Genomic DNA, 13475 nt, shown 5'->3' with positions numbered 1-13475 from the left:
ACATTAATATAAAGCCCTTTGTTTTTCTTTAGCATAAGAGTTTGGCACTAAAATGCTTGAGCCTTATTTTGTTATGTGACCCATACTTACCCTTTGTGTTTAGTGATTCAGTCTCTTTTTTAAATGTTGTTATACTTGAAATTTCTTATGATGTTGTAACAAGTGCATGAAGGCCTCCTGCTAGTCCAGTGAAAATATTCTTCTTCACTTCATTCTTTTTTGTTTGCTGCTTTCTCTGATGGTTTCATTTGCACTAATCTGTGTTTTTCTCTTTATTTGTTCATGTATGAATTTTTTGCATGAATTTTTACATTTTTATTTTTTTTTATTCATATTTGTATTTTCTATTCACTTCTGTTTAGTGCTGTTTGCAAGCCAAACAGCCGCTTGTGGGCATTAAAGCTTTATTCTATGTACTTAGCTGAATGTCTCAACCCAAATTAAGGACAAATATTCATGTTTGGATGGTTAAAGATCTCCTCCAGTCATGTTTGTAGATATTTAAAAACACTCTACTTTGAATAAACTATCTTGTTAAAAAATCATAAAATCATATCTTCTCCTCCCCCTTTGAAAATTCTAAGAATATGCCGATTTATTCTCCAGAGTTAAGCTTCTAGATGTAAGATATCTTTTAATCAACTGAAAATTCCCTTTTCATTGTATGCACTTGAGGTTTCAAGCTTCCACAGCTCACTTGTGTAAGTTGCACTTTGGACCGTGAAGCTCATTTGTCCAAGTGTAACAAATAATGATGAGCAAAACACAGTTTTGACAGCTGTAATGTTGTCTCCCCAACTGCAGCTATCAGAAGAGGAGAAGATCCAACGCTACAGTATCCTCTCTGAGCTCTACGAACTGATCGGCTTCCATCGCAAGTCTGCGTTCTTCAAGCGCGTCGCCGCCATGCAGTGTGTGGCCCCCACCATCCCAGAGCCTGGCTGGAGGGCCTGCTACAAGCTGCTGCTCGAGACACTGCCTGGATACAGCCTGTCACTTGATCCCAAAGATTTTAGCAAAGGTAAACTTGGACACTTGGGAGTAGTAGATGTTTTGTATTATGTGAAAATTTCCACACTTTCACCTCCAAACTATTCAATACATGCATTGAATGGAGTGTGTTTCAGGGCTCCTCACTTTCATCTCTGATTATTTTTTTTTGATTAAAAGGTATTTTGTTTAGCTTCGAGAGAAAAATTGTGAAAAGAGCATCAAAGGTGACTTTGCGTTAAAAACAGATCAACATTCTGAAAATCAGAGATATTCAATTTTCAGTAATGCAACAAAGAAAGAAAAAAAACAGATCCTGTTAAACATCAGAGAAAGTGCAATCAGATAATATTTGGCTGAGCAGATTACTTAAACAAGGATTCAGTTAGAGAGGACTCGTGTGTTTAAGGATTTTCCTTAAAGCACCTCGGGTTGAACATTTAAGGGCCCTGTTCTCAGATAACAACTGATCTCAGAGGTTTCAATGAAGGCTCTTAAATTTAACATGAATCTCATAGTGGCACTCAAGAGCTTCTTCTTGTCGACTGTCTGTGGCCCTGCAGAGGATATTGTAAACACTGTAAAGTAACTTTAACATTTAATAATTTTTAAACCCTGATGTATATTCTGAATACACCCATCACAAATTGGAAGTGCTGTAAATGCCACAAAGAAAGGTTTTGTATTAGGAATTATTCTCTGTAAAAACAAAGCTTAATGCGCAGTAAACAGTCCATGGCTTTCAGCTGTTTATAATTCATATTCCTGGCTTTAAGAAAGTGAACTTGGAATTAGCGGCTGCCAGGAGAACACGTTATTCTACTTTACTCTTCCATAAATATTCAGTCCATCCATTTTGGATGGCATCATTCCTGTATCAAGTCAGCTGAAACATCGCTTAACAAATAACATCTGTGTGCGTGATGAAAGTAAAGTCTCAGTAAGTCTCAATCAGTAAAACATTTTTGGTTTCTGTTGTGCGTTTTGGAGCTTCTCAAGAGACTCCTACATCCTGCTGTAAGTTATTAAGAGTCTGTTGTTAATTTTCCATCATTTCTATGAGTGTCTCAGTTACATTGTTTTTTGGAAACACCTCTAAAAGTTAAGACCGGTGGTGAGATAGATTTTGCTGTCCGCTTTAGCATGCTTTTGGGAAACAAGGCCCTGAAAAGAGAAACTACAGCACTGCCAACCAAATAACAGCTTTTACCGTACAGAAACCTAATGCCAACTTTGCCTTTATCAGAATCAAAACTGGATATGAGCATAATGTGTGTTTCCCACAAACAGGTGTGTGAGTCTCACTGTCATATTAGTGTCACACCTAAGCACCCCATAGTTAAAGTGTAGATTTAGCACCCATGGAAGCACAAAAGCATAAAATCAAGAGGGGGACAAGTGAAGCAGTGCTGATTTTGCGTCAGTGAAAAGGAGTAAATCTCACCAAGTTAACCCTTTTCAAATACTGAAAGCAGCCTTAATACGTTAATGTCAGCAGTGTAAACACATATTTAATAGATAAAAGGAAAAAGCATTGCTTCATTCCACTTCTAAGAGTGCTCCTTCAGGGTGTTCTGCATTCAAGCCACCACTTTGCTCGAACAAAAAAAAAAAAAAACAAGCTGCAGATGAGTAGTAGCCCAGGCTTTTGTACGGTCTCGGGTAAGGACCTCATGATAAGCCTCTTGGTTCTGTATGCTATTGACCCATGCTCATCGCAGCTATGGCAAGTGTTTGCAACATGAAAGACAGAGTTCACAGTGAACAGAAAAGCTCAGGGTTGCCCACATTTTCTCTTATGAGAAAATATTCAAACAGCGTTTTTGTCGGATGTACTGTTAATTTCTGGTCTGGTTTCCTTTTATAAACTGTGTATAGAAGCAAGCTCCAGGTAAAATGTTTTCACATCAACTGTTAAAGGTTGTTTTAGCTGGTCTTTAGCATACTTGACACCGATAGCACTAATCCAATGATGCCCTGCGCTTTAGTATCACTTTAGTTATGTCAGTATTGTTCAGTCTGTACCACAGAGATTTATTTCTTCTTTGGGAATGAAACACATAAACTAGTGTGAAATGCAGTAGCCCTATATTCTATTTTTAACTGTTTTCTATTTCTACATTTACATTTTGTTTGCACTTTAGACAAAAATCGTAACTGGCGACACTTGGGAGTCTCTGGTGTCTGTTGGTGTCATATATATATATTTTTTTCAAACATGGCTTGTGCATACCTGTTCAAATTTACATCTGCACAGATTTTGAGGTGAATCTGCCTTCCGGCAAGTGTTAGCAAGTGCCCTCTTTTGGTGTCTGCTTCCTCAGTTGCAGTATTATAGCAGGCTTTAAGGTTTTAGTGATTCTTCTGCATTCAGGGGACATTCAAGGGACATTTTCAAGGCACTTGTGAGTTCTTAGTTGTTCATATAGAGTTATTTCTCCTACAGCCTAAGTGTGTGTGTGAGTGTCCTCTTTAAATACAAATTTCTCTTCTGCCTATAAACAGTCAAGTCCTCCTCTGCATATTGACAAGAAAAATGTAGTTAGATTACTGTTGAACAAGACTGCAGTAATTAAATGCTTTAAAAGATCATGTCTGCTTGTTATTTTTCTGGTAGATTTCAGACTAAAATTACATTTTGGGAAGTGAAACATTGGGGTGGGGGGGTAGTGCAGATCTAGTTATATAACACGTGCAGAAAAGACTTCACATGTTAGTAAGTTCACACTTTATTCTTGTAACGCAGGGTGCAAGTGGTGACACAGATTTGGAACTGGAAACATTTTGTGGAAGCTAAATAAAAGTTGTGAATAAATTTCTGGTTGACCATTTTTGATTGAGGCGGCAATCTTTTTGCCCAACACGCTTGGATGCTTGTACTTTTTAAGGAAGTTATTTGGTGGCTAGTGGCTGTCGCTGCAGCTGCACGTCACCATCTTCCAAGTGTGGTTGTTTGTCGTGCTTGAAGCCATTTCTCTTGTTCTTCCTTTGGCATTTGGTGACATCCTGACCTGAGTATGCAATCAGTTCCCCGCAGTGCTTATGGCACACAGGGAATGGCGAAAAGGATCAGGTGGGAGTTTGTCAAGCAATAAGTTGGAGAGTCAAGTTCAAAGGAGAGTCAATGGTGCATTCCAATTAGGTTGCTGTGCCCTGACATACACTGGAGCCAATTGCTTTTTAAGTGGCTCGTGGGCCCTTTTTCACGACTCTCCTACCACTGCCTCTCACATACAGCCCTGTTCTCCACTGTCGTCCTGCCATCGCTGCATTTTTGAGCGTTTCTTCTCTTTTAATAATTTGCATTTTTATTATTGAAAAGGATAATGGGGAGTATGTGGCGTCTCATCGCCTGCATAGGAGAAAATTCCCCCATGTTCATCAGAGGTGGCCCAGAGGTACACTGCCTTTCGAGGCAGGTTTTGCATGACAGTGTGACTGCTTGGCCGTGGCTCCACGCTCATTATCTCGGTGGTGTGTTAAATGGATTTCCAGACACCTCCAGTTCAGGTCTGAAAATACCACAAATGAAGTCATTTTTCGTGTTTGAGCGAGAGCGACATTCTCACAAAATCCAGAGTGTCCTTTGGATTGCTCCTCTCCAGATAAGCACTGGTTTTGGCACACAGGTGGAAGTCAGCTATTTTTAGACTGCTTAGTGGGTGCAGTTTCATGAAAAGAAAAAAATAGCTTATGAAGGAATTGCATTTACACTTTGTTCAGATGGCAGAAGAAGTCAGGATGTATAATAAGCATGGCACAAAAATGCTGATAACTGAAAAGCATCGCGGGTATGATCTGACATTATTGGAAGTGGTATTTAAGCTGAGGAAACATCGGTGTGTTTACCAAATATCCTCCCTCCCTCCCTCCCTCCAGCACCCGCCGCCTCCCCAACACATCTTTCCTCTAGTTTTCTTTCCCACTTAGTGAGTCAACAGTCGACAGCTGGGAGTGGAGCAGGGGTTCTCGTAGGGGGCTGAGGGTCTTATGTAACAGTTGGTGTCAGGCTAGAATGCTATTAAGATGTCTTGTGGAGCTCTGCAGAGCAAACAACGTTGGCTAAGTTAGCGCCACACTGGAGTGTATGTGATAGTCTGCAATGGGGATACTTCAGTCTGAAGAGATGGCTTCAGTGAAAGGGAGTTTGATGTAATTATGTGTGGCCTTTTTTGTGTTAAGCAGGCCAAATACAGACTTATGAAGGTTTGTCAGACTTGCTGCAGCGCCTTCACCATTAATGTTTGTCACTGAACACATTTGAGGGTAATTATCACGTAGATGAGCTGGGAGCTGTGCCTAAATTTGTCAAAACATCTCTAAAAAAAAATATGTTATTACTCATAACATCAGACATTATTTCTCATGTGTAAAACATTAACTTATGCAGCAGAGTTGCTTGATTTAACTTAACTTAACTTAACTTAACTTAAAATAATTTTTTGAAATATTGCCACAATATGATTTTTACCAAAAGCTGATGAGTGATGATATGGACTTGTTTCCCCGCCCGAATGTTGACAGTTAGTGCTGTCAAATTTAGATCAGTAAAGCAAAGCTCTTTGTGGACCTGACATGATGAAAGAGATCAGATACATACTGCTGGCTGATAAGAGAGCCGCTTCAAATAGAAATCCTTTAAATCATTCATGTCAGCTATTGGTATATTATTAAGCAATGACAGGATAGACACACACACCCACTAGGGTTGCAATTCATATTTCATGCAATTCAACATTATAATTTTATATTTACTTGATTTAGTATTCCCAAAATGCTAACTTTAAATATTTTTATTAGATATAAAATTTCCATCTAGTGTTATGACATAATTTAAATGTGAAGGGTCAAATTTAATGCAACGTTTTTCTGTCATGTTGAGTCAATGTGAATAAGATAAACTTTATCTGATTAAATTACATGAATTAAAACTTATTACAGACCGTCTAAACCTTTTTATATGCAATTAATATTATTACAATTAATGTTAATAGTAATGTTTTTGACTGAATGATTTCATCTCTAATGCATATACGAACAATCCTTTGTTAATTAGAAATGTACAGTGTTGAACAGTGAATTGATACATCTGTCCTAATGTGACATGACAGCTGTGTAACATTAGGTGTCAGCAGTGAGCTTTCCCAGCCATGTGGATGTGAATTCTTCTCCGTCGTCTTTCCCTCAGGTACCCATCGAGGCTGGGCTGCTGTTCAAATGCGCCTCCTCCATGAACTGGTCTACGCTTCCCGTCGCATGGGCAACCCTGGCCTGTCTGTCCGCCACCTGTCCTTCCTGCTGCAGACCATGCTGGACTTCCTGTCTGATCAAGGTCAGCTCACAATAAACACTCAGTAAAAGGCTTGAAAAGTAGCAGTATTACACTTTCTTTTTCATTGTGGAATTTTAAACCCTATGAGGAGCTTCCTTCAATAAAAAGAAAAAAAAAAAAGAAAAAAATCTAGAAACAGCCATCCTGTCTTTTGATGATTGTGGCATTATACCTTGTGCTTAATAGTATGCGGTGCACAACAAAGCCAGGTTTTTCTTGGCTGGAGTGCAACATTGTGCTCTGACCAGAAATCCTGTGCAGCCAGGAGATAGGGTTACTGAGGCAGTGTGAGCCAGACGGTCCACTGGCCACACAATAGAGTCCGGCGTAATCCTTGGTTGGCTACAGAGCTTGAGAATTGAGGGAAGGATGGAGAGGAGGGAAACAAGGTATGAACAAGATGAACCAAGCTTACAGTATAAAATATTTGACGTCAGCAAAGGGACATCTGCAGCTGCTTATACAAAGTGTCCAAAAGTCCTTCTGGAATAATATTACTCTCTACAGCCTTGCATGCCTCAAAGGCTAGAAAAACTCTACAAAATAATGTAATTACTACTGTTGTTCCTGAAAACACTGACCTTGTAAGCTGTGTGATATTAAAAATGTCAGAAAGCTCATTGTAGGTTGTTCTAGTGGAATAAGTCCCCACTAATGGGTCTGGGGAGTTGTGTGTGTATATGGCAAGCAGAGAATAGAGTTGGGCAAGAAAGGGATTTTACAGCTTTGGTGTCGTTAATAACAGAGTCTGTCCTATGCAATATAAGAAGTCTTTTTCCAACTTTTTTGGAATACTTTGAAAACACATTTGAAGTGATTAAAAACATAAGAGCTCAGATGAAAAGAGAACTTACAATGAGAAAAATTATCAAAACAAATAATGTAAGAAATTAAAAATATATAAGTGCTTGAATTAAGCAGTATAAAAACGGAATTAAAGTCTTCTCTCATGGAAATAAGGTTTTGAGATTAGGGATCCAAAACGCTCTCTCTCTGTCTGGGATGAAAATGGCATTAGCAGTTCTTTGGCAGATTTTTTATCCGCCAAAGATAAACTGTCATGCCACTGTAAGTTTACAGTATATTCCACAGTTGTCAGTTGTGAACCTACTATTGCTAGCTAGCTGAGGTTGGGATGCTCTAACATCTCTGTCCCTAATGTTATTACCCTGTTGAGTGTCACCATAGGCAAGTGCTTGTTGACCTTGACTACACAATCATCATCATCAATCATGTAATCGATGACTTGTTACAACGATTGTTACAGTGGCCACCGTTTTGGATTTCAGAGCTTTGAAAATAAATTTTGATTCCATCCAGAAAAACAAAAACAAAGATAAGAAATAAGAGAAATGTAACCATCCTAACAGACTGATGTCATCAAATGATGCTTCATGGGGCAAGTAACATTTTCACTGATAATGAATTTGTGTCTTTGATGACACTGGCAATAGAAAAGGTGGTATTCAAAGCATATATAATGTGTAATTGTGTGCCGGAATCTTTTCACTTGTTGGTTTAGTTGGTAGTTTAATCGAAAGGGAACTAAAAATAGAGATGATTAGAAGAGCTCTAGATATCATCTCTCCTCTCATATTAGCGTTTGTCTTGTTCATTTTTGCAAATACTGATCACCCTGCCTATGAATGTAATGAGAAAATACATTTTCTTTTAGTCTGGATGACATCTGTCGTTCTGTTTTAACATCATCCCAGCATGATGAGGCAGAATGAGGTGAAAAAAGCAACAGTACGGTGAAACAGAGAGGAGAAGCAGAGGTCGTAAATTTCTCCTTTAAGCAAAGCTGCTTAATGTACAACTGAAAGAACCAGTGTGGACTGTGGAGATCCTACGTACATGCTGATTACACTTATTTACACCTCAAGTTTGAGAGACTCATTTTGGGTTGCATGCTATGGTAATTATTATGTTAATTTTCTTTCATATCATATTTTTTACTTAGAACATTAATTTAAAGTCATCAGCCTTTAACACAGATAGGCTGCTTATGCAGATATCTTTCAGTTTCCTTAAATTTTCAACTCCTCTAATCTGTAGGCACTATGAGAATTAAAGGATCATTAAAAAACAGAAAATAAAAAGCAACCCTAAAACACATTTAAAAAAAAAAAATGTCGTCATGTCTTTTCTGAACTGGATGACTACAATGGATGGTATACAATCAGATTTACACGAGTACGACGTTGAAACCTGAATGAACAATTCGGAAACTCCCAAGGTTTGTTTGAAATATAGAGAGAAGAAGACCATTGCTGGTAATTCATGTCGTTTTTAATTCCCGACTCACGTTTTGTGTGTTCGAGTGATTGTACCAACTTGAGCTAAGGATGAAGTGTCCTGATGCCTGTTAAATTAGCTCTGGTGTCTCCCAAGAGGTACAGGTTCTGAAGCTATATAGCCACTAGGTGTCAGTATACCATTGCCAGCGTCTTAGTATCATATAAAAGTAAGCAGCAGTGGCTTTCTAGCTGAGTGAATGGTAAAGTCAAGAGTACCAGCCGACAAAATGTCCAAGTAAAGACAAGTTGCCGCAAAGGGAAGCCAATTTATTGAGAGATGGTAAAGTGAATACGTGTTTGTGATGAAAGACAAGCTTAATGTTTGAAAGACAAGCTTAATTAAACACAAGCCTGTATGTCGTCTTTGTAATGAGAATGCAATATACCGCCACACACATCAAACACAGACACAAGTGTGCTAACTTCAGCCACAGTGAAAAAGCACCAAAAAGCACCAAGGAATTAAAAGGCAGCCTGCATTCGTAACAGAATATGTTCCCAAAAGTTGCCGCAGAAAAATGACGCAGCAGTGAAATCCTGCTGTGCTTTGGCTGAAAGATGATCGAAAAGTTTTTGGGTAGGTACAGGTTTTTGAAGCACTGTATGCTGAAGGCATGTGAATAGCTGTGCCCTTGACTGTCTGCTTGCCGCTATTTACAGTCGACTTCTGCTTTCAGAGCTGATTATTATTTATGAAGTTATTACTAAAGCCTTTAACAATAGAATGCAGAGGTAATTATGGAATGTGATAACATGTAGATACATTCATATGATTTTACATTAACAGCCTCTGGGGGTGAGCAGAATGCTGCTGTGGCTGGGGCTGAAATTGGGTTTGACACCCCAGGTTTATAAGATCATTGATAAACTCAGGGAGCACGTCTGCTATTCCCGGTTTACATACTGCATGCCTGCCTTTGATCACAAGTTTAACTTTGATGTGCTTTATTTGAAGTGTTGTTAGCTTTTACTCAGCTGGTTGTCAGATTAACAACAGCACGATAATTGCACTGCGACTGCTGCGTGTCTCAGGTGACTGGTGCTGTTGCTGTTTGCAGTGCTTCTTAACATTATAGCTGCCAACATTTGGGGAAACATAAAGGACCTGATATGATTTGGTACACAGGATATATTGGCAGCAGCCATTACCAGCCTAACTTCATTATGCTCATAGGCAATCGGCCAGGATTTCTCCAGCTGCGTGCACAGCAGTCACATATCCTTTACGGTGATTTGATGATTAAGCTATCCCTAACCACCAACTGGTGATCCTCTCAAACTCAGTCAAGAGAAATATCCCTTATATTCTCAGAAAAACAGAAACATCATGTTTTTTTAATTGAGCAGTTGCAATGCAGTGAAGCTGTTGCATCATTTGGCAAAAAATGGCCCATGTCACTAAAATTGATATGGTTGTTGTGGTTTTGGTTGTAGTAGTAATGTCAAGCACGGATGATGTTCATTTTATACAATTTTAACTCTCATTTTCTGAGATATGCATGCCTGGTTCCCATGTAAGTGATGGACCTGAGGTACATGTTTTAATGTTCAAAGACAGGTATGCCCCTAATAACTAGTTAGTTAGTGCAATCACTTTTAGTAAACTAAAAATTAAACAAAACAAACATGTCCAATTATTTTGCTGTTTGTTTGAATTAGTTGCAGTCAATTAGAGTTTCTCACATGCTTAATTAAAGCCCATCTTGCCAAACTTGTGAGTGGAACAAGTCTTTTGCATAAACTTTCACGTCAAAGTCCTGTTCACACAACTATCTGCAGAGACGTTCTGACTCACCACTGTCAGATTAACCAAAACAGTTGCTATTATGGCTCTGCTGTCATTCATTGCCCCCAGGAGTGTTATCTCTGTTGCTTCTTGAAATCAACTTTCTTCAAATTTTGAATGCAGTTCTGATGATCTGCACCAGAAGATGTATAGAATACTAAGCTTTACCAAACAGTTGATACCTTTGTATTATAAATGACCAAAAAGAGACACTACACTGGTTTCTCCTATCGGTGTTAGTTTACCAGCCTGTAGTAGTACCATCCTGCTTCTGAAAACCGTTGTATTAAGTCTCTGGAGGAGCTTTGTCTGAGAAAAGAACCCCTGTAGATTTGCAGCACTCATTTCATTGCAGTAGCTGGCCAAATAACCGAATCAACGCTTCATCTTCAATTCACTCAGAACACACACTGGTCTTGAATTTATCACCTAATTTTCAACTAAATACCAACACCTGACTTTACACTGTGTGTTCTCCCATCCTTGCAGACATATGCAGTGTCAAATTAAGTTGTGTTCCTGGGTCAGAAAGAGATGGATAAGTTTGATATGCTATGCTTATACTATGCTTATTTTTAAATTGTGAAATTCACAACAGAAAGATTAATATCCCTCGTTCAGTTGCTTACTTTCCTCTATGAGGATTTTTTTTTTTAAACTGCAGTGTTGATTGTTTTGATGATTTATGCTTCACTTACTTTTTTTGGCTGGCGGCTTTTTGCTTGTGACACCAGACAGAAAAATCTAAATTATTCATAAAAACTGTTGCCACGTCTGTTTGTGGTCTGTCTGTAGTTTTCATATTTCAATATAATGTGATGAATCTCCCTTTGAAAATGTTCCCACAGTCTGCATCGTCATTAAAGATATTTGAAGCTCTAGTCTCACCTCTTCCCAGTAGTGTCTACGAATGATAATCCTTCAAGCGTGGTGTTTGTAGAAATCTCTGGAGGGGCCTTAACTGCAATGTTTAGCTTTTTATTTCATCAAACAGTGAATCTGGAGAATGATAGTAATGTCATTTCAGGACCTGCTCACTGCCATGCTCAAGAGGTGTGAGTGTTGCACTGCACTGCACTGCACTGCACACCGTGGCGAACTGGTTTACCGTGATAACGTGCTGGTTTGCATAAATCACAGCAGTGCCTGTACTACGCAGCTGTCCTTCTGACACCCCACTCTGGCTGTTTCTGCTCACACTGTACTCCCATGCAGTGTTTTAAACTGATCATCTGACCAAATATGTTGTTAACCTGGTTGTGCAGAAGAATCCTACTGTTAAAACAGTTCTGCTAACTCTATGGCAAATTCATTTCATTGCTATAGGCTTTTCACTTGTTTGCCAGTGCAAAGCTTCTAATTTAAACACACACCTGTTGAGCCGTTCAGTTTAGCGCGAAACCCTGTGAGAAGGGAAGGAGACTGTCGTGGGTCGGCCGTGGTAAGCCCTGCTACCAAACCAGACTACAAGAACATGACTCAGCATGACTATCCCCTGCTGTGTAGACGCAGTGGAAACACATGTGTTAACAGCGTGGTGCATTTAAGGCCCATGGAAACACAACTTTAATGTCCTTTCTTCAGCCTTAGCTAGTCCTGCTACTGGGTCTAGAAGTTGGGCTGTCACAATTTCAATTCCAAATCAAAAAATTAATTGAAATGAGCATTCGATTTCAATTGTCAAAATCAAAAGCAGGACCAATGATTCTCGCCGTATTTTTTTGTTTCTATTTACCCTTGCCTACTTCTGTGCATCCAGTGTGTGTCCAAAAAAAAAACTGAAACAACCCTTGCAGTGTTTGTGCACACACAGTGCAAAAAGCGGGTTTTACAGGTAAGGAAATGCAAGCTGTTGTAAAGTAACCTTTTGTCATTTAAGGACTCTCATGTTTGGTTTTGTAACTAACAGTTGTCCCATTTGTGAGAAGCATAAAACCAATGACGTGTTGATCTTTACATATAAAGACTTGGTAGTCTAACAGTGGCATAGTCACTGATGAAAAATATGTTTGAATGTAAAATTGAATGGATTCCTGACCTTAAAATGGGAATTCAAATGATAGTGGATTCGGAGAATAGTGACACTGCTATTAGGTGCGTTGAAATATCAGTTGTGGTTGTTTTTTGGGTTCTGTTGGTGTAATTCATCACTCTTGGGTCAACACAGCCATGTAATACACTCTGCAACCTACCAATTCCCAGCCACTGGGGTTGGCAGTGATGTGAATACATGTAAATAAGCCATGACCAAACTGAGAGAACTGACTCTCACATGTACACTGAGCTGTAAAACTATGATTCACACTGAAACAAGAATAGGAATTGTTGTGTAGAACAGTAAAACTTGAGCTATAGACTATGATATACAGCAGGGGCTCAGAGGGAAGAAAACAGAATATTTTTACATCACAACATACTTGACAGACTGTGGTTTTGGTGCATCGATAAATTTTTACACCCTTCACAATTTGTCCCTCACGCCAGCCCACCTCATATTACTTTTCATGGAGCTTAAGCTTGTAGAACAGTTTCCAAGCAAACTCAATTGACACCTGCTGTTTTACAAATTATGTTAGATCTATCCTGAGAAATTTGGAGGGATTAATATGGCTATGTACAAAAGATGCTGTCAGAGTACCTGATCCCCCTCATTAGTGTCACAGTAATTTGTATGGTACAGGCATTATTTTACTGTTTATTCAGAAGTGAACGTTTGGTCATGTCAAACTGTTGAAAGCGCAGTGTTAATAAAGTGGTTGCCAGGCAAGATGAACTGCAAACAGGTGTGAGATGAAGGCAGATTTAAAAGGTGGAAAATGTAAAAGTGCCTATCTTGTCATACAGACTTTTGTCCATGCTGCCTTTCGTTCTGCCTTCAGTCGTTATTCTTCCTCTTGATGGATGACACTTGGAGATGAGATTCTTTCATTTGGGGAATGGTATGAAGTGTTAAGAGCTGTACCTTTTCTCCCCTCTTTTCCTTAAGTGTAAAAATGTTTCTCTGCTTATCTGGATGATGTGTTCCAGCTGTCAGGCTAACAATATGCTTTGCTGTGTTTGTTTGGAC

General features: G+C 39.0%; 1 protein-coding gene across 6 annotated transcripts in view; it reads left to right on the top strand.

Moving 5' to 3' along the window:
• The window catches only part of trappc9 (trafficking protein particle complex subunit 9), a 193064-nt gene that overhangs the window by 13544 nt on the left and 166045 nt on the right, over positions 1 to 13475 (top strand). For all 6 annotated transcript variants that reach the window (XR_006845927.1, XR_006845926.1, XM_046418121.1 and 3 more), the window contains 2 exons: positions 805 to 1021; positions 6179 to 6322. Coding sequence is in view for 4 of the 6 variants with exons in the window: in XM_046418121.1 (XP_046274077.1) it covers positions 805 to 1021; positions 6179 to 6322 (361 nt within the window). In the remaining 2 variants the exon portion in view is untranslated. The remainder of the gene's footprint in view (positions 1 to 804; positions 1022 to 6178; positions 6323 to 13475) is intronic.

The sequence above is a fragment of the Scatophagus argus genome, chromosome 17, assembly GCF_020382885.2.
Source record: "Scatophagus argus isolate fScaArg1 chromosome 17, fScaArg1.pri, whole genome shotgun sequence".
Lineage (NCBI taxonomy): Eukaryota > Metazoa > Chordata > Actinopteri > Scatophagidae > Scatophagus > Scatophagus argus.
Note: the sequence above shows the minus strand (reverse complement) of the source record. Positions and strands in the feature narration are given on the sequence as shown.